Source organism: Rattus rattus, chromosome 17 (genome assembly GCF_011064425.1).
Source record: "Rattus rattus isolate New Zealand chromosome 17, Rrattus_CSIRO_v1, whole genome shotgun sequence".
Lineage (NCBI taxonomy): Eukaryota > Metazoa > Chordata > Mammalia > Rodentia > Muridae > Rattus > Rattus rattus.
In genome coordinates this window covers 44203330-44223905 of record NC_046170.1, presented here as the reverse complement: position 1 = coordinate 44223905, position 20576 = coordinate 44203330, and the positions used below count along the sequence as shown (strand labels likewise).

At 51.0% G+C, this 20576-nt stretch overlaps 1 protein-coding gene across 8 annotated transcripts in view; it reads left to right on the top strand.

The window, feature by feature from the left end:
* The window catches only part of Ttc13 (tetratricopeptide repeat domain 13), a 56296-nt gene that overhangs the window by 21944 nt on the left and 13776 nt on the right, over positions 1-20576 (top strand). For 2 of the 8 annotated variants that reach the window (XM_032887477.1, XM_032887478.1), the window contains exons 5-12: positions 2073-2138; positions 3489-3581; positions 5775-5891; positions 6625-6735; positions 14314-14396; positions 15663-15804; positions 15967-16141; positions 19730-19886. In XM_032887477.1, coding sequence (XP_032743368.1) covers positions 2073-2138; positions 3489-3581; positions 5775-5891; positions 6625-6735; positions 14314-14396; positions 15663-15804; positions 15967-16141; positions 19730-19886 — 944 coding nt within the window. The remainder of the gene's footprint in view (positions 1-2072; positions 2139-3488; positions 3582-5774; positions 5892-6624; positions 6736-14313; positions 14397-15662; positions 15805-15966; positions 16142-19729; positions 19887-20576) is intronic. The other 6 variants (XM_032887480.1, XM_032887479.1, XM_032887481.1 and 3 more) reach the window with 3 other exon arrangements.

The window sequence follows — 20576 nt, the reverse complement described above, 5'->3', positions numbered from 1 at the left end:
TGACTGGGAAGTAGTTCTGGGCTGCCGATCAGGACGTGGGGGTGTGGAAGGGAGAAGGGACAGGATGAACAAGGGGATCAGAGACGAGCACAGTTTCTGTGGGGCTCCACAGGGTGGCCTCCATGCTGCAGCTCTCAGTGACTGAGCATGTGTGTCTGACACACTGATTCTTCCCTGGTCCCCACGTGTGATGTGGGGGGCCCTCGTGCATCCTGGATGGCAGCGTGAAATATAATATAGTTGGGGTTGAGAGGGACACATCTGGGCATAGAAAAGAATCCAGAAGACAGGGAGGCAGGCGTAGAAACCTGGTGAACAAAGCTTAAAGGAGAACCGGGTGGATTAGGTTTCTTCAGGAGGAGGCATGGTGGTCACTGTGGTGTGAGAGGGTGTGTGTGTGTGTGTGTGTGTGTGTGTGTGTGTGTCACTGAGAGCCAGCTACAGCTTCAGGTGAAGCCGGTCACATCTGCAGGGTAACTGCATGTGTTTCTGATTCAGTTTGTGGTCACCTACAGTGAATGTTCATTGCTTGTTTGGTACATTTGAGCCACCCTGAATCTCACTCCACACCCGTCCGCGCCCAGCAGCACCTGCTCTGACTTCCGGTTTGCACGGGGCTTCATTTGCCACAGGAAAGGCGTGGTTCTTGGTTTCCCGCAGTATGTCTTGCTTACAGTGTGTTTTCTGTTTGTGGATGATGACACACATTTGTTTTAAATAACAAAGGAACACATGCTCTCAGGAACATGGGGTCATGTATGGCTTTCACCCCTGTCAGAAGGTCTGTGCTGTTCTGGAGTTTCTCCTGTGCACACAATGCCTGTGGTCACCTGCTAGGGACATTGATTGCTCTAAGATGTCATTACCATCCGCACTGCCCTGTGACCCTGTGACTTGGCCTTCTTCCTCCTTAGAGGTACACAGACAACCCTCATGCAGGACACAGTGATTACAAACAGGGCTAAGACCCGCCTGGGAGCCAGGAGGGACGGACGAAGCAGGCTCCTCCACGGGAGAGCACCAGAGTGTGGCCTGTTCTTGTTGCCTCTCTCTTCAGATCTTTTGGGTTGCCACTGTTTTGGGGTAGGACCTTACTACAAAGCCTCAAACTCCCTGTTCTCCTGCCTGTCCTCTCTGCTGCTCGGATCACAGGCCTGGCTTTGTTGTCTCTCTAGTGGTCCCAGGACAAACCAGCAGGACAGTTATGGGGTTGAGTTTCTCTGACTTTTTTCGTAGTGTACCAGATTGCTGTCTGGGCCACTGGACCGCAGGTCCTCATCCTGTGTAAGCAGCTCTAAGAATTGAGTGCATGGTGTCTTCCTCTTCTGTCTGCTTTTACCAGCACGGATGTAGACGTGCTCTCTGTCAGTGGTGTGGGCAGACGTAGGCCTCACTCGCTCGCTTCAGAAGCTGAGCAGCGCTTTCCCCTCTGGTGGGCCCAGCCCAGGCTGGTTCTGTGCATCCGGAAAGGAGATGACTGAGGCAAAGGCTCAGCTTAAGCAGTTATTCCTCCCACCCACCCAGAGAGGTTGCGCCTCCAGTGTGGCAGCAGGGCCTCTGTGGGGCGAGTGCAGGCAGTAGTGGAGGAGTGGGAGAGAGGGCCACCGAGTCAGACGTCTATTCCCATGGCTCCGCAGCACATTCACATTCTGGACTGTGTCGCTGCCCTCCCTGTGGCTGAGGTGACTGCCTCATCAGGTTAAGCCATGGGTTTATGCAAGGCAACATGGATGGACATGAGGATATCGCCTGTTCACACCTCCCTGATTCCTGAGCTCCCAGGTCTCTTGTGAGAGGCAGTTGCTGCTGCGCCAGTCAGAGGCCGAGGAGGCCGTGTGTGCAGTGGGGTAGCTCACAATGCTAGGTCCCTTCCCTCCTGCCCTCCCGTGCAGCTAGTCCTCCTCAGCGAGCTTTTGTGGTGACAGATCTGGGACTGCAGCATCACCTAGGGTCACAGTAGTACACAGATACAGAGCTGTCTCTCAAGTATTAATTAGCTTTACACAGAAACTGACTTTTGTTTTGTTTGTTTGTTTCTAGTTTTTGACGTGTTTCTGTTTTGGTCTGACTAGGAGGAGCCTGATCTGGTTAGTGCAATTTATGGCCGAGGGATAGCCTATGGAAAGAAGGGACTACATGTGAGTATGTATGTGCTAGTCACGCTCGCCACCGCGCCCACACGGCTTGCCGCACCCAAGCCCTGTCTGAACTGCTTCTCATTCAGTCAGCTCTGCCAGGACAGACGAGAAAGAAGGGTGGTTGGTCACCCCAGGTGCATGGCTAGAAGGTGGGGACCAGGCTCCCCTGTGTCTTCCAAGTCAGCAGTGAGCTGGCCACAGGAAAACCAGAGATCTGTGTTCCCAGGACTTTCCCTGACCATGCTGAGACAAAGGTTGCCTGGGGTCCTTTTACTGTTGTGACAGGTTGGATGGAAGAATTTAACCATGTGACATTTATTATTATTTACTCCTTTCTTTTCTTTATTTTTTTGAGACGGGTTTTCCGTGTATCCCTGGCTGTCCTGGAATTCACTATGTAGACCAGGCTGGCCTCAAAATCACAGAGATCCGCCTGCCTCTGCCTCCCGAGTGCTGGGATCAAAGACGTGCCCATGCTTAGCTGTGACATTTATTTTTATTTTAGGCAGATAGGGAGAAGTCTTTGAAGCCATGGTTAAGTTGTCCCCTTTATTCCCCTAAGAAAGGTGGTGGAGGCGATGTTGAGCCCTGTTCATTAGAATGCAGTAAGAGCGCTCACCCAGGATTGTTCAGTGAGTCGGGCGTGCCCTTAAGGTCAGCACATGTAGAGTGCTCTACACAAACCTGTGATTCTCAGCTAAAGACAGTCATGTGAGGTAGTACTCAGAGGGAGAACTATCATTTTTGTAACATTTACTTTGAAATCATCAAGTCTTTAATATTATATTAAATATTTTAATTAAAATTTATTAAAGTATAAAAATCCTACCAAGCTGGTACTGGCTTGGAAAAAATTGATATGATGGTTATAATTGTACCCTTCTGAGACACAGGGGACCCAGTTGAACTCAGCCTTGGTAACCATGGTGTTGAGGGTACAAGACCATTTGAGTCTTGAGTCCGATAACTGGTGCTTACTGTGCCCGTCTGTCTGAACTTGACAGCCCAACACGTAGCCTGTCTTTGCTTTCAGTGGAGACTTAAAGACCCTTTTAAGCATAAAGTCAGCCTATGCATGCTGAAGAGAACTTAGCTAGACTAGGGCTATGTCTGGATACCATCTGCCCTCTGTGAGCTGGTGGTAAGCATCCAGGTCCAGCTTGTCACCTGTAGGGTGGGGAGACTTGGGTATAACCCCCGAGCAGACCTGGCGGAACGCTGGTGCAGACCCCAAGTTTGTGTTCATCTCCAAGCAGCGGCTTCTCTGACGACTACACCGCTAGTGTCTCAGAAGATCTTGCCGCTGTCCGAGCCACAGTGTGTCTCACACTAAGCTAATACCTTTTCAAGGACATTAAGAACGCTGAGCTTGCTTTGTTTGAACTGAGCCGAGTAATTGCCTTGGAACCTGACCGTCCAGAGGTATTTGAGCAGCGAGCTGAAGTGAGTGTGGTTTTCTTTTTCCCCTCTCTTATTGAATTAGCTGAAATTCAGAAGCTACTATTATACTATTACCACTGTAACGTTTAATGTTCCTTTATGCTGGATTATGTCCCCGAGGCCTGTGAGCATGGTGGCAGTTACCAGACAGCTGTGGAGCTGTGAAGTGACAAGGGAGAATGGTGTTTGGTGTGAGAGCGTGGCTATGTCGTCTGCTGCTTCTGTGGACGCTCACCAGAGATACCGTGCACCGTACCGCAGATATAAGTGACACAGTCTAACAGTACAGCATTTCAGGGGAACCTGAAATCTATAGCTCTTGGAAGCGGTGGTCCCACTGGTCTGGAAGGGAGGGAGAGAATGAGCGAATGAAAGGAGGGGCTCGTGTGCAGGTCCTGGGTGCTGGACCTGCCTCCGTAGGCACCTGGAGCAGGTAGGTTTGTTTGCTGCAGATCTCAAGGTGGAGACAGCACCTGCTAAGTAGACACCAGTAGGTGTCCTGCATCTCAGTAGGTGTCCTGCACAGAAGCTGGGCGAGCGTGCCAGGCTGCGTGCGGGCGAGGCTTGAGAACAGCAGGAGCAGGAGAGTGGCAGGACGCCCTTCGTGGTTTTAAATCCGTGTTCTCACATTAGCGCTGGGCTGTAGGGGTCACATGTGCTCGTGTGGTTGGCGTGAATGTAGTCGGTTGTTTGAGTCAGGTTGGCTTCTCCCCTCTCCCCCAAGAATTACAGCAAGTACAGTACCATAGTGCTCAGTCGCTCCAAGACTACATCTAGAGGTCTTGTCCTTAGGTTGTAGCGTTTGAGATCTCGATCTCTAAGGATTTTATGTTGTGTTGGGGACGTGGTTTTAATCTGATCTTTCTCGGTGGTTTTGTTCCTCACCTGACCATTCTGGGTCTTTCCCTTGGGCTAGGTGGTCGTAGTACTGTCCCCACAGCAAAAGGCTCTTGAATAGTGGTTGGGATGACCACGACGTCCCACCAGCTCTGGGCAGGCTTATCGCTGTTTCTCTCAGGACCCTGGGATGCCTGAAGTGATTCTGATAAACTAGGAATCCAGCTAAGACTGGCAGGTTTTAAACATTTGCACATCTAAGAAAAAGCTAATTGTTCATCTAGACTGAGGCTGGCGATTAGAACAGTTTTCTGTCATCTAAGTGACATGTAGTGACATTTCTGACACAGCAGTCAGTGCAGCCTGATCCTCATAGCTAAACTGCAGCCTTCTCTGCCTTAGAGTTCACTTGAAGGACGCTTTGCTCTTAGAAATAATGGAAATAATCTGTATTTTATGAGTGCATTAACCCATTACTTCAGACCCTGGCAATTGTGCCAAGATGTGGTAGTTTTTACTTAGGGGTCACAAGCAGAGAAGGGTGCTTTTCATTCCACGTGGTAGCCCTGGCCCATCCTGAGGTGACCATGTGTCCGTCTCTTTCTGCTTTGGAGGCCACTGCCAATGTTTGGGGTGGGCCCATCTGAGGCTGTGTAGAGCAAGGGACCAATTAGTAACACAGGGTGAGCATGCCCTCCCCTAGAGCACGCTGGACAGAGACCTAATGGAAGGATGGTAGCTTGGGGGGGTCAGGTGCATGGACACAGGGGCCCACTGGAGTTTTCCTCTATCTCGGTGACTTCCTTCTGGGTGCCGGGCTCTCATCAGTGTTGTCATGCTGCCCGGACCACAGTGACCCTGTGATGGCTCTAGGGGGCTTCTCAAACAGGCAGGCAATTTCCCTGTGAAGATGCTGAGTGTGGTTGAGGAGCTTGGGGCTGACAAGGTGCCTGAGATCCTGGGCAGTACCCTTCAGCTCTCACTCCCACAGGGAGAAGAGCCAGAGACCATGAAGGACTGTAACTGCCAGGGACTAGTCTGTCTGTCCTAGAGGTTGAATGTGCCTGTGCCAGTGTTCTACTTAAAAAGTGAATATGGCATAAACAGAGGGTTCTTATTTCAAGAATCTGGTATGCCCAGGGTGGAGTCAGTGGCAAGGCGGCTGCTTGAGCCACATCCCCGTCTCCCCTTGCTCAACAGAGGTAGCATCCACCGTGCGTGCATGAGGCCATGGCTCTCGCAGCCTGCTACAGGGAGCTTTGTGAGTGGCGTGCGGTGCAGTGGAGTAGAAAGATAAAATGCTGACAGTGTAGGGCTGGTCCTGGGAATTTTTCCTGATTGCATGTTTTGGATTTCTAGATTCTGTCCCCTCTGGGACGAATTAATGAAGCCGTAAATGATCTCACTAAAGCTATTCAACTTCAGCCCTCAGCACGGCTGTACCGACACCGGGGGACCCTGTACTTCATATCCGAGGTGATTGCCCCGTAAAGATTGGTCCACACCTCACTTCTCTCGTCCTCTCAGAAGCCACTCCTTACTAGATGGGCTCAGTTTAATGTCAGCGCTACAGGGCTGCTGCCAGAGCACCGTCTGTAGCAGAAATCCAATGCAGTGAGACTGTAAGAGCCAGCCGTGGCCCACGTCTGCGCCGTCGGCAGCATCGGGTTCTAGAATGGCCCGAAAAGGTTGCAGTTTGGTTTGTAGCTTCTGCTTGGAGGCACAACTTGAATTCATCTGGTTCTCAGTCTGAGAGCTGCAGTCCGAACCCGTCAGGCCTCCAGGCCCAGGTTCTGCTTAGGTGGCTTGAATCCAGCACCAGTCTGTTTCTGTGACCGTGGCTCCTACACCACCGGTGTCTGTGAGCTCTCGATGCTTTGACAGTGCTTCAGAGTAGAGACCAGAGCCTCAGCGTAAGCCGGGTGAGGTGGAACCGCAGCCCGTTCATTTCAGAGGTGTCCAGTGTGAGGAAGGTGGTCTGGCTGGTTCTGGAAAGGTTGAGATGAAGGCCTAGCATTAAGCCTCTGTGAGCACCCATTAGCGGTTAGCAGGGAGAAGGACTAGTTTGGCTTCACCCCTTCGCGTGGCATTTCCTTCAAGGCCATGAAAGGTGCAGGGCCCACTGAGGCTTTTCCCTCTGCCCATCCACAGCAGAGAACATTCCAGATTCTAACAAACACCATCTTATCTCTCCTCCTCCTTTCCATAGGACTACGCGACAGCCCACGAGGACTTTCAGCAGTCCTTGGAGCTGAACAGAAACCAGCCCACAGCCATGCTGTACAAAGGCCTAACTTTCTTTCACAGAGGACTTCTGAAGGTGAAGCTGCCTCGCCTGCGCTGCTGGGCCTGCCGGCTCGTGGGGAGGGACTCCAGAGAGTGTGCATGTGTGTGTGTGTGTGTGTGTGTGAGTGTGTGTGTGTGTGTGTGTGTGAGTGTGTGTGTGTGTGTGTGTGTGTTGCTTCCTCCTGGACACTCCATACCACATCCTCGTGTCTCTGTGGGGACCTGCTGTGCTGCAGGCTGTGCTGGTAGCCAGGGATCACAGAGTTGCTACTTCCCCTGCCTGAGCCACAGAGCCAACAAGGCCACAGGGAATGCTGCCACCCTAGTTCAGGGTAATCCAAGCCACAAGATGAAAGGTAGGCTGGCCCGAGAATTATGCATGAGCCAGGTTCTTGTTGAAGACCACACTGTATGATCAAGCCGTCCTGTGCAGAGATGGAGGCCTTGATCCCAGTGTTGAAGACCGACTTATGTTAGCAGCCCAGGGTGGGGAGTGTCTTAAGCAAGAAGAATGAGCATCTCCCCACACAGTTATTCTGCCTTGCACACTGTCCTGCCACACATGCTCAGCCTTGCACACTGTCCTGTGCACACATGTTCTGCCTTGCACACTGTCCTGCAACACATGCTCAGCCTTACACACTGTGCTGTGCACACATGCTCTGCCTTGCACACTGTCCTGTGCACACATGCTCTGCCTTGCACACTGTCCTGCCACACATATACTGCCTTGCACACTGTCCTGTGCACACATGTTCTGCCTTGCATACTGTCCTGTGCACACATGCTCTGCCTTGCACACTGTCCTACCACACATATACTGCCTTGCACACTGTCCTGCGCACACATGCTCTGCCTTGCACACTGTCCTGCCAAACATGCTCTGCCTTGCACACTGTCCTGTGGACACATGCTCTGCCTGGCACACTGTCCTGTGCACATATGTTCTGCCTTGCACACTCTCCTGTGCACATATGTTCTGCCTTGCACACTGTTCTGCGCACACATGCTCAGCCTTGCACACTGTCCTGTGCACACATGCTCTGCCTTGCACATTGTCCTGTGCACACTTGCTCTGCCTTGCACACTGTCCTGGACACACTTGCTCTGCCTTGCACACTGTCTTGCCACACATGCTCTGCCTTACACTGTCCTGCCACACACATGCTCTGCCTTGCACACTGTCCTGCCACACATGCACACATGCTCTGCCTTGCATACTGTCCTGTGCACACATGCTCTGCCTTGAACATTGTCCTGTGCACACATGCTCTGCCTTGCACACTGGCCTGTGCACACATGCTCTGCTCACACCGGCCTGTGCACACACACACTGTCCTGTGCACACATACTCTGCCTTGCACACTGTCCTGTGCACACATGCTCTGCCTTGCACACTGTCCTGTGCACACATGCTCTGCCTTGCACACTGTCCTGCACACACATGCTCTGCCTTGCACACTGTTCTGCACACACATGCTCTGCCTTGCACACTGTCCTGCCACACATGCTCTGCCTTGCACACTGTCCTGCCACACATGCTCTGCCTTGCACACTGTCCTGTGCACACATGCTCTGCCTTGCATACTGTCCTGTGCACACATGCTCTGCCTTGAACATTGTCCTGTGCACACATGCTCTGCCTTTGCACACTGTCCTGTCACACATGCTCTGCCTGCACACTGTCCTGTGCACACACATGCTCCCCTGTGCACACTGTCCTGCACACATGCTCTCTGCCACTGTCCTGCACACTGTCTGCCTTGCACACTGTCCTGTGCACACATGCTCTGCTTTGCACACTGTCCTGCACACACATGCTCTACCTTGCACACTGTCCTGCCACACATGCTCTGCCTTGCACACTGTCCTGTGCACACATGCTCAGCCTTGCACACTGTCCTGCGCACACATGCTCTGCCTTGCACACTGTCCTGTGCACACATGCTCTGCCTTGCATACTGTCCTGTGCACACATGCTCTGCCTTGCACACTGTTCTGTGCACACATGCTCTGCCTTGCACACTGTCCTGCCACACATGCTCAGCCTTGCACACTGTCCTGTGCACATATGTTCTGCCTTGCACACTGTCCTGCCAAACATGCTCTGCCTTGCACACTGTCCTGTGCACACATGCTCTGCCTTGCACACTGTCCTGTGCACACATGTTCTGCCTTGCACACTGTCCTGTGCACATATGTTCTGCCTTGCACACTGTCCTGCCACACATGCTCTGCCTTGCACACTGTCCTGTGCACACATGCTCTGCCTTGCACACTGTCCTGCCACACAGGCTCAGCCTTGCACACTGTCCTGTGCACACATGTTCTGCCTTGCATACTGTCCTGTGCACACATGCTCATGCACACTGTCCTGCCTTGCACACTGCCTGCACACATGCTCTGTCCTTGCACACTGTCCTACACACACACTATACACACATGCCTTGCACACTGTCCCTTGCACACTGTCCTGTGCACACATGCTCTGCCTTGCACACTGTCCTGTGCACACATGCTCTGCCTTGCACACTGTCCTGTGCACACATGCTCTGCCTTGCACACTGTCCTGCACACACATGCTCTGCCTTGCACACTGTCCTGCCACACATGCTCTGCCTTGCACACTGTCCTGTGCACACATGCTCAGCCTTGCACACTGTCCTGCCACACATATACTGCCTTGCACACTGTCCTGTGCACACATGCTCTGCCTTGCACACTGTCCTGTGCACACATGCTCTGCCTTGCACACATGCTCTGCCTTGCAACACTGTCCTGCCACACATGCTCTGCCTTGCACACTGTCCTTGTGCACACATGCTGCACACATGCTCAGCCTTGCACACTGTCCTGCCACACATATACTGCCTTGCACACTGTCCTGTGCACACATGCTCTGCCTTGCATACTGTCCTGTGCACACATGCTCTGCCTTGCACACTGTCCTGTGCACACATGCTCTGCCTTGCACACTGTCCTGCCACACATGCTCAGCCTTGCACACTGTCCTGTGCACACATGCTCTGCCTTGCACACTGTCCTGCACACACATGCTCTGCCTTGCACACTGTCCTGCCACATGTTCTGCCTTGCACACTGTCCTGCACACACCTCCTCTGCCTTCCACACTGTCCTGTTGAACACAAACTCTGCCTTGCATACTGTCCTGTGCACACATGCTCTGCCTTGAACATTGTCCTGTGCCACACATGCTCTGCCTTGCACACTGTCCTGTGCACACATGCTCTGCCTTGCACACTGTCCTGTGCACACATGCTCTATCCTTGCATACTGTCCTGTGCACATATGCTCTGCCTTGAACATTGTCCCTGCACATGTTCTGGCGCCTGCACATGCTGCTGCCTTTCACACTGTCCTGTGCACACATGCTCTGCCTTGCACACTGTCCTGCACACATGCTCTCCCTTGCACACTGCCCTGCCACACATGCTCTGCCTTACACACTGTCCTGCACATACATGCTCTGCCTTCACACTGTCCTGCCACACATATACTGCCTTGCACACTGTCCTGTGCACACATGCTCTGCCTTGCATACTGTCCTGTGCACACATGCTCTGCCTTGCATACTGTCCTGTGCATACATGCTCTGCCATGCACATTGTCCTGTGCACACATGCTCTGCCTTGCACATTGTCCTGCGCACACATGCTCTGCCCTGCACACTGTCCTGTGCACACATGCTCTATCTTGCATACTGTCCTGTGCACATATGTTCTGCCTTGCACACTGTCCTGTGCACATATGTTCTGCCTTGCACACTGTCCTGTGCACATATGTTCTGCCTTGCACACTGTCCTGCCAAACATGCTCTGCCTTTCACACTGTCCTGTCCACCTGCCTCACTCTGCCACACATTCTGCCTTCTGCCTTGCACACTGTCCTGTGCACACATGCTCTGCCTTGCACACTGTCCTGTGCACACATGCTCTGCCTTGCACACTGTCCTGCCAACACATGCTCTGCCTTGCACACTGCCTCCTGTCCTGTGCACACATGCTCTGCCTTGCACACTGTCCTGTGCACACATGCTCTGCCTTGCACACTGTCCTGCCCACACATATACTGCCTTGCACACTGTCCCGTGCACACATTCTGCCTTGCACACAGTCCTGCCTTGCCTTGCACACAGTCCTGCGCACACATGTTCTGCCTTGCACACTGTCCTGCGCACACATGATCTGCCCACTAGCTGCTCGCCTTCACATGTGACCAGTCACAGCTCTGAAGCACTTAGGGTTTGTTACCAGTTCCTACACAGCGTGCCATAGTGACAGCACCTGTGACAGCTGCCTGTGTTGGCTATCACAGGCCATCCAGAGAAGCCTGAGGGAGCCTGTGCCCTTGCTCTGAGCCCTAACCACCTGCTAGACATGTAGCCAAGTCTTTCAGCTTCTTGCCTATCCGTAAAGTCGGCACAACCTTCTGTCTCCTCCCAAAGATCCCCCCAGAGTTTGGTAGCATTCCATGAGAAAAGTATTACAGTTATTCTATCAGGAAAGATTTAATCTGTTTTACAGATGCTTTTTAAGAACTCCCATCTAAGTGAAAGCCAAAAAATAAAGAATTTGCCAGTTCTCTATGTATTCCTCACATCCTATGTGCTAGTACCCAGGGTGTCTGAGAGAAAGACATCCTCGTAGGCGCAGGGCTGCCTATGACTTGCGCTGGGCTGCGCCCACCCACCCAGCACCTCCCTTCTATTCTGTATCTTTTCTCACAGCCTCTGGAAGTGAAAAGGTTCAGGCCGCCATGATGCTCACCGGCAGCCTTGGGGCCCATGGAAAAGGCCATCATCCAGTCAATAGTCTGAGCACTTCTTTAAGGAAAGCTTGTACCAGCAAACACCCTCTCTGTGAGAGAGAGCTGGGCGTAGGCACACTGCACAGGGCAGTCTTCTGAAACGGGCTCAGAGTGAGCCTTGATTTGCTTTATCTCCACAAGAGCCTGGCCACTGCTTTAACTGGGTTCGAAGTCCCCCAGTAAGTGGCTCTTCCCAGGTCACTGGGTCCCTCCTGCCATACATGTCCTGAGTCAGCATACATGGGACAGCTGGCCAAGTGGAGGCTTATGTGGTTTACCTGTCCAAGCAGGTCATAGGGTCGCATTTAATCCCTCTTGTCCCATCTGCATCCTCGTAAGGAGTAGACGCGGGCTATGTGAATTATGGACCGAGAGAATGACCCCTGTTTATCTGTGGACACACAGTGTTAGACTCAGCAGTGGACTTGAGCTCACATTATGCCATAAAGTGGATCTGTTCAGGCCAATGACAGTCTAGAAATTAATTAAGTAGGTGGCTTTATCTTCAATTACCTCTCATGGAAAGATATTAAACATCTTAACACCTTTTATTTATGTAATTTGTCAGAGAAAGGGTTTGAAGCTCAAGCCAGTCCTCAGTCTGTAACTCTTGCCTCAGCTCTCTCGTATGCCGACTTCACATGAGTGCCACCATTCCCGGTCAGGCACGTCCCACAGCTGTGCAGTGTGGTGGCTGTAGCCCTTGGTGTATGACGGCAAGAACTTTCCATTCACTTAGTCCATGTCTTAAGTAACATGTTAAGCTCTTCACCTTGCTGTTGGGGACAGCCAAATGATGGCCGCCCAGTGACCATGAGGACAGTGGTGGTGGTGGCAGTGGACATGGTGGCATCGACCAAGACGATGGCTCTGAAGCAGTTTATGTATTTAGAGGTCGCCTCGCGTGAGCTATTCTCTGTTCCCTATGGCTTAAAATCTTGATTCTGCTATGTCCCTCTTTGGCAGAGTGAGGTAGAGAGCTGAGCAGAGCTTAGGCAGGAACCTGAAACCAAAGACTCTTAAAAGCTGAAGAGAATCAGACTGAAGAACTGTGGCGTCCACGCATGCTGTAAGTGGAGCGGGCAGCAGGTGCCTGCTGGGCATCTCCCCTGGATGTCCACAGACCCTGCAGGCTTAACATGCCCCAGCCCCCTCCCTGCTGCCCTCCTGTCCTTCCTGGGGTGGCCACTACACTAGCCTCTCCCAGACTCTGGCCCAGAAGCTCCCTGCCTTGCCTTCCTCACCCGCTGCCACCAAATCCTGTCCCTGCCTCCAGAAATGTCTCTGAATCTGACCCGTCTTTTTCTCCTCAGGGACACTCACCTTGACTTTCTATTATCTCCTGCCCGGATGCCCACTGACCCAGCCTGGGGCCCACCTCCCTGCTCAGCTCCCCACTGCTGTGCTGCCATAGTCACCATCCTTTCCCCAAGGCCCCGGGATGCCTGGGCAGGCAGCCCCTAGGTTCTTTGTCTCTCTCCACTCACACGTTTGTGTGCTGTTGTTCTGATTTCCCAGCATTCCTGGCTCTGAGCTGTGCACAGTACAGCACTGTGTTGTCCCCCTACACCGCTGCTCCGTCCCTAGACCACACGTCGCTGTCACTTCCTATTCCCAGAGCCTCACTCCTACCTTTGCGTTAGCTTATGACCCATTACACAATCGGCTTCCTGTTCTAACTAGACAGTGTTCTTAGAGGACAGAGGTAATGATTTGCTCATCTTGTACCCACCCCTCAATACCTCACATTGGTTCTGGTACACAGTAGGTGCTCAATATGTGTTTGTTGACTTCAAGTATCATAAAAGCTCTAAAGATTCCGACTAGGCCGCTTGAGTAGACACATTCAGTGTTGTAAGAGCCCTTCAGCTGTTCTTCTTCACCATTGCTTCAAAGCAGTCTGATCCAGCCCTCTGGCCACACCACCCCTCTGTCTAGAGGGAGCCTGGATGCACAGGCAGGTGACAGCAGCAGCTCTCTCCACCAACACCTAGGTGGACAGATGTGGTGACGTGGTGGTGTCTCAAGTCAGGTCTTTTACTTCAAGTTGCAGTGGCTGCTTAATGCTGTGCTTGGGAAGTGTGATGTGTTTATACTAATTACAGTGACAGTGGTGTCATGCAAAAGTGTAGGGGCAGTGGGTCCACGTGTGCAGGTGCAGTGGGTCCACGTGTGCAGGTGCAGTGTCTAGCTGTGAACAGAGTGGTACCCTCCAAGGCACTTCTCACATGAGGATTTGGGTGGGCACAGTGTACCCTAGATTCCTCTCAGAGTCCATAGCTCAGGGCCTCAGCCATGAGTTGCTGCGGACTGTGCTGGCTGTGCCCAGTGCTTCAGCCTTGTGTGGGTTGTTTTCTTGCACTGTTCGATCCAAGGAATGTCCACCAAGCCAGGAGCCTTGTTTCCTTTTTATGTGCAATTTATATCATCTGTCTTGTTGACTCAGTTTGAGTGCAGCCAGCTGTCATTCCGAGTAATCTCACAGAGCTGTTGAGTTTCCTTGGTTCCTTAGACTGTTAAGGATTGAAGAAATGGTGTTCCTACGACGGTGAATCATTAGCCCTCCAGGTCCTGCTGCGTTAGGTGAGACAGCAGCTCTGTCACATTCGAAAAGGGAAGCCGAGCTGTCTCCCAGACACACATCTGTCTCCTGTCAGGGTCAGAGCCCCCCATGGTTCACTGCCCGCCTCCTCCTCGGTCCTAGCTAACGCGTAGCACATGTGTAGCCCTTAGTGATGCAGGTGGAGCCAGGCGGATGGGCTCATTTTCTGCATACCTCCCACAGGAAGCCATCGAGGCCTTCAAAGAAGCTCTGAAACAGAAAGTCGACTTTATCGATGCCTATAAAAGTCTGGGACAGGCCTACCGGTGAGTGACAGTGGGCTGAGACAGGGGAGCACCTCAGAAAAGATGTCCACTTTAGGATTTGAAGGCATTGCCACACCTGCCGGCATCTGCTTTGGGATGTGAGGGAGCCCCGGGTCAGGACCCCTGGCCTGTGTCACCGTATGTGCCCTGTCAGTGTGCACAGCCCTCAGAGGGCGTCAGACCCTGTAGATTGGTGCTGTGCCTGGCACTCAGGGGTGTGGGTGGTTGACACCCTCACCATTTGCCAGGCTGTGTGGTGGTGAATTCCCATCATGGGAAAGTCAGCTCGGATCCAGAAGTTCTTGGTTCTGGCCGTTGCCCCACTGTTAGAGCATCTCAACTCTTAAAGCAGCCTCACTCTGATAGAAAGGCAGGTGACACGGTTATCAGTGGGAGCCCCTGAGACTTGAACTCTGCAGGGTGCCAGGGTAGGCTCTCTGGGCTTCTTGCCGTGAAGAAGCCATTGTGGCTACAGGGGAAAGGCTGTTAGAGAACTAACCAGATCCACCCTCGTGTGGAGAGCTTTCTCGTGTGATGGGACGGTTTGCGAAGGCTTCTCTCGCACTAGCTGAGCGGAGATGCGCCTGGGCTTATCCGAGGTTAACTTATCCTCCCGCTCTACAGAATTGTTAGAAACACACATTGAAAGTAGGTTGAAAAGAGCCGTATAAGATGATCGTGTAGACGGACGCACGCATTGTGTCTTTGAAAGGTATTTCCGTAAGTTGGTGTATGGACTGTCCATCCTTGGGGCAAAGCCTTATATGTAAAAAAGAAACGGGTTGGTAGCAATCATTTCCATTCTGGAAGAATTTAATGTCTGAAGTATACTCAGTTATTTTTTCCTTCAAAATTTCAAATTACATGATGATTTACTGGATGTTCTCTGAAGTGACTTCAGAGACCAAAGGGATACAGTCTTAATCCTATGGGTCTGACATTTTCTGTGATTGTGAGCCTCCTGCTTCTCCCTAGAATGGGAAGAGTATGTGTCAGGTTGGCACTTGTCATGAGCTAGGGGAGGGGTTTGAACATGCCATTTGGTTTTGGAAATCAGTAAGTTAATTTTTCCTAAAGAAATCAAAGCCTGTGGGAATCCCATGATGTGTTAGGTTACTTAGTGGTGTGAAGACTGCGGCTGTGGGTGAGGTGTTTGGTAGCGAGAGACAGGCTCTCCCTCACACCTCACGAGCTCCCAGCACGACACTCCAGTGCTGCCGTTACTGACGGCCTGCGCAGTGCTCACCACGGTTGTTCAATCCTTAGAGAACTGGGCAATTTTGAAGCCGCCACTGAGAGCTTCCAGAAGGCCCTGCTGCTCAACCAGAACCATGTGCAGACCCTGCAGCTCCGGGGCATGATGCTCTACCACCATGGCAGCCTGCAGGAGGCCCTGAAGAACTTCAAGGTGAGCGTCAGCAGCCTCAGCGCTGTCACCAGATTCTTGTTCCTCAGAGAATTCAGTGGAGCTCACTGCCTGCCTAACTCACCTGGAAGGGAGGCTTCAGGTAGAAGGCACAGCAGTCCTGACCCATGTGACACTAACTCCGCCTTTTGTCCTAAACCACAGCGCTGCCTGCAACTGGAACCATACAACGAAGTGTGCCAGTACATGAAGGGGCTCAGCCACGTGGCAATGGGGCAGTTCTATGAGGGAATTAAAGCACAGACAAAAGTTATGCTGAACGATCCCCTTCCTGGCCAGAAGGCCAGCCCAGAGTACCTGAGGGTGAAGTATCTCCGAGGTAAGCAGAGAATGGTGGGGGTGTTCCCCAGTGGTGGGGGCTCAGCTGTGGGTAGCCGGCTGCTTCTGGAGATGGTAGAGCTGGAGGTGGGCAGCCTCCCCTAGCATCTCCTGCTGCAGGAGGTTTCAGGACCAGGGGCCTCAGTGTCTTCCGAGACAGGCTTGGCGTTCTTTCTACCTTATCTACAGGACTTGTAAAACTCAGAGAAGCTTGGCCTGAGCAAACACATTTCTAGCTGGATGTCCAATTCCTTGTGGAAAGCGTGTCTTCTGCCCTCCCATCTCACTCAGGGCAGGAAAGGGCCTTGCATGGAGGTTTCATTGTTTAGCATTAGTGACCTGGCATCTCTGGCCCCTCATTCCCTTATGTCACGTCCTCCTGTATCAGAAAGACCCAGTGTGGTAAGAAAGGAAGCAATTCTTGAATTAGTCACAGGCTTGCTTTTTCTCCATATACATCTTCAGGTGTACACATATATATACCTTCCATCTTCCTATATACACACTCAGACACACACGTCTTCAGAGGTACACATGCACACCTTATGTATACACACACACATCTTATGTATGCATACAACTCTTATGACACACTCTTTTTATATGTGCACACACATCTGTACACACACATCTTCTTCCTTTGTACACATACACACTCTTCATATGTATACACACATCTTCCTATATACACACATACCTTCCTATACACACACACATCTTATATACACACACCCACATGTACACACATGTTCTGGCCTATGGGAACGTCAATGGAGACCCTGAAGAGGGGAGTGGAATAGATGGGACAAGAGGCGTGAGAAATGGAGACAAGACAGTAATTCTGATCAAGTCTCGTTTAATCATGCAAAAAGCACTTGCTTATAAGCAGAAAAATCACACAACACAAACTTATTGTCAGGGTAACGCTAAACATATGTCACATCAGAAGCCCATGGCATAAGTTTTGATTTCCCAAAAACTTCTTACCTACAATAAGTTTCAATTTCCTGAAGTTTCTAACTAACAATAGAGTGAAACTCATTCTTGTGCAGAAGCAAGTTACCAGGAAGTCTCCAGTATTCTTGGCTGGTGGTAACCCCCACGTATGCTACTTGGAAACCAGGGCCCATGAAGCGGAAAACACCGAGCTCAGGCAAAGAAAGGCATAAGCAGGCGGGGTGGCTCCGGACACAACACACACTTTCCTATGCACACACACAACTTCCTATACATAGACCATTATCTCTATACACGTAAACACATTTTCTATGCACACATACACAAACAATTCCTATTTACACACACACACGCACACCACACATACTTACACACACAGAGATATATATACACACACACAGACACACACACACTCACAGACACATAGACACACACTCTCACACAGACACACACACACTCACAGACACACACACAGACACTCTCATACAGACACACACACACTCTCACACAGACACACACACACACAGACACACACAGATATATATATACACACACACAGACACACACATGTACACACACAACACACACACACACACACACACACAGACACACACACTCACAGACACACAGAGACACACACACACAGACACACACACACAGACACACACACTCACACACACACACACTCACACACACACACACACACACACACACAACACACACACACACACATACACACACAGACACACACACATACACACTCACACACAGACACACACACACACACACACACACACACACACACACACACACACACACACACACTCACACAGACACACACTCTCACACAGACACACACACACGATGGCACACACATACACACACAGAGATATATACACACACACAGACATACACACACACACAGACACACTCATGATGGCACACATATGCAATTCTCCAAATAAGAAAAGTGGTGAAAACATTTAAAAGAAATGTAAAAACAAGCAGATGGAATTAATTCTAATGGTACATTTTATGTAATCTGATAAAAATAAATATTTTTTACCTAATTTAATAATAATTTAACATTTTAATTCAGCAAACTATTCACTAGGGTTTTTGTTTTGTTTTCTTGTCTTTTTGGGATAGCATCACATCTTGTAGCCCCTGATGGCCTAGAGCTCACCCTACGGAGGTCCTCTTATCTCAGGCTTCCCAGTGCTGAGACTGCATGCGTGAGGCACCATGACTGTTCTCCTGAGAAATGCTATGGTTTAGGTCCAGGGGAAAACTGCTCTTCCAGAGGGCCTGAGTATGGTTCCTAGCACCACACGTGGTGGCAGCTTAGAGCCACCTGTAACCAGCTTTAGGAAGATCCAACATCTGTTTTCCAAAGTCACCTACACTCTTATGCATATAGCCACACTTAGATATACATACACACACACACACACACACACACACACACACACACACACACTTTTTTTTTTTTTTTTTTTGGGGTTGGGGGCCCCCCCGGATCTTTGCCTTTCCTTGGCAGCCCCCCTCCCACTAGCCAAACCCCCAACCCCTTTGCCCCTTCTTTAAAAAGTCAAAAATTTCCCCTTTGTTTAAATTTTTTCTTTGTGAGTGATTTTTTTTGCTTTTTTGGCATTTTTTTTTTTTGTTCTTTTTTTGACTGATCCCCAGGGTCTTCGCTTTAGGTGCGCGCCGCTGAGCTAAATCCCCAGCCCACGCACACACTTTTAAAGTAGTGAAAATCTTTTAAAAATGTTTGACTCGGGGTTGGGGATTTGGCTCAGTGGTAGAGCGCTTGCCTAGCAAGCACAAGGCCCTGGGTTCGGGTCCCCAACTCTGAAAAAAAAAAATGTTTGACTCCATGCTGTTTTGCTCTAAATCTCTGACCCCTGGGGTGTATTTTGCAGTCACCGGACACCTCAGTTTGACTGCTCATCTTTCATTAGTCTCGATCAGAATTTGGACTTCATCGACTTATAGTTAGAAATAGACTTGTATGCACATGTTATTCCAGACATACCGATGTTCCTAATGACTGAAGGAGGAGTATTGATCCCAGAGGGCCATCTTCCAGACAGCTGTCACTGGGCATGACAGCCTGAGGGGGCAAGCACGCCTGTCAGTCAGGCCCTGGTGAGCTTGCACACCTGTTTGCTCTGAAAGAGCTGACTGACCCCAGGCTCGGTCTGATGCTTCCATGGGTTTCAGGCTCTGACAAAGAAAGACAGTATGTCTGGCTTGATTCATGGAGAAGTTAACCTGTAATCAAAGCAGACCCAAGCTGGCTGCTATCCACTGGATTCTTGTCACTAGCAGGCGTTTGTAGTCCTGAAGCTGTCTCTCAGAATTCTCGCAGTTAAGGACAGATCAGCTCCTGGACTTCAGGCTTGTAGCCCTCGAAATTCTGATGTAACACATCCCTGGAGGAAACACCAGGAATAAGATAAGGACTTGTGCCGCACACCTGCAGGGCAGCACACCTGCAGGGCAGCACACCTGCAGGGCAGCTCACCTGCAGGGCAGCTGCACCACTGCTCCCCTGGAGGGTGGACAATGTGGTTCAAAGCATCCATGTGGTGACACACTGTAGCAATGGCTCCTTTCCTATCTACAGAGTATTCTCGGTATCTGCATGCACACCTCGATACCCCTCTGACGGAATATAACATTGACACGGACCTACCGGGCAGCTTCAAGGACCACTGGGCCAAGAACCTACCTTTTCTCATAGACGGCTATGAAGAGCAGCCTGGCCTGCAGCCTCACATCAGGTAAGTGCTGTGCAGGGGTTAGTGTGGGCAGCATGGCCGCTACAACCAACTGGAGGCTCACTTTGCTCTTCTGTGTGTTTGATGGGATTGGGCCTCAGTATGCATTCATTTCAAGGTGACTTAAACTCATAATCCCACTGCCTCAGCCTCCTGAGTGCTGGTATTTCTTGATCAATAAGATTCTTCTTGCCCGTGTTCCTCCTGCAGTTTGTATGCCACCAGCTGTCTCTTGCAGTCCAAACGGCTCCTGAGACTTCCTTACCGGTGTCACTTCTGCACGCACACGTCAGCCAGCCTTTATGCCTCAGATGCACGAGGCTGATGGGCTCCCTCCATAAGCACCATTTCTTTGTCTGCTGCTTGTAAAATAGATTGTTCAGTGATTTGAAAGTTTAGCCAGACGTGACAGTACACAAGCCCAGCACTAGGGAGGTAGAGGCAGGATGATCAGGAGTTCAGAGCCAGCCAAGGTACATAGGTTAAATCACACCGTCGGGCAGCCATTGCTGTCGTGGGCAAAAGCATCTGTGCTTAAGGGCAGTCAGGCTACAAAACGGATCCAGGCAGGGATTAACTCCCAGAAGCACGCAGTTCCTTAAAATGGAGAAATTGCTACAGCTTAGCATTTCTGTCCTCCTGAAGTGAAGAGAAGGTGAGTTCTCATGGGAGAGAAGCACCAAGAGTGTGTCT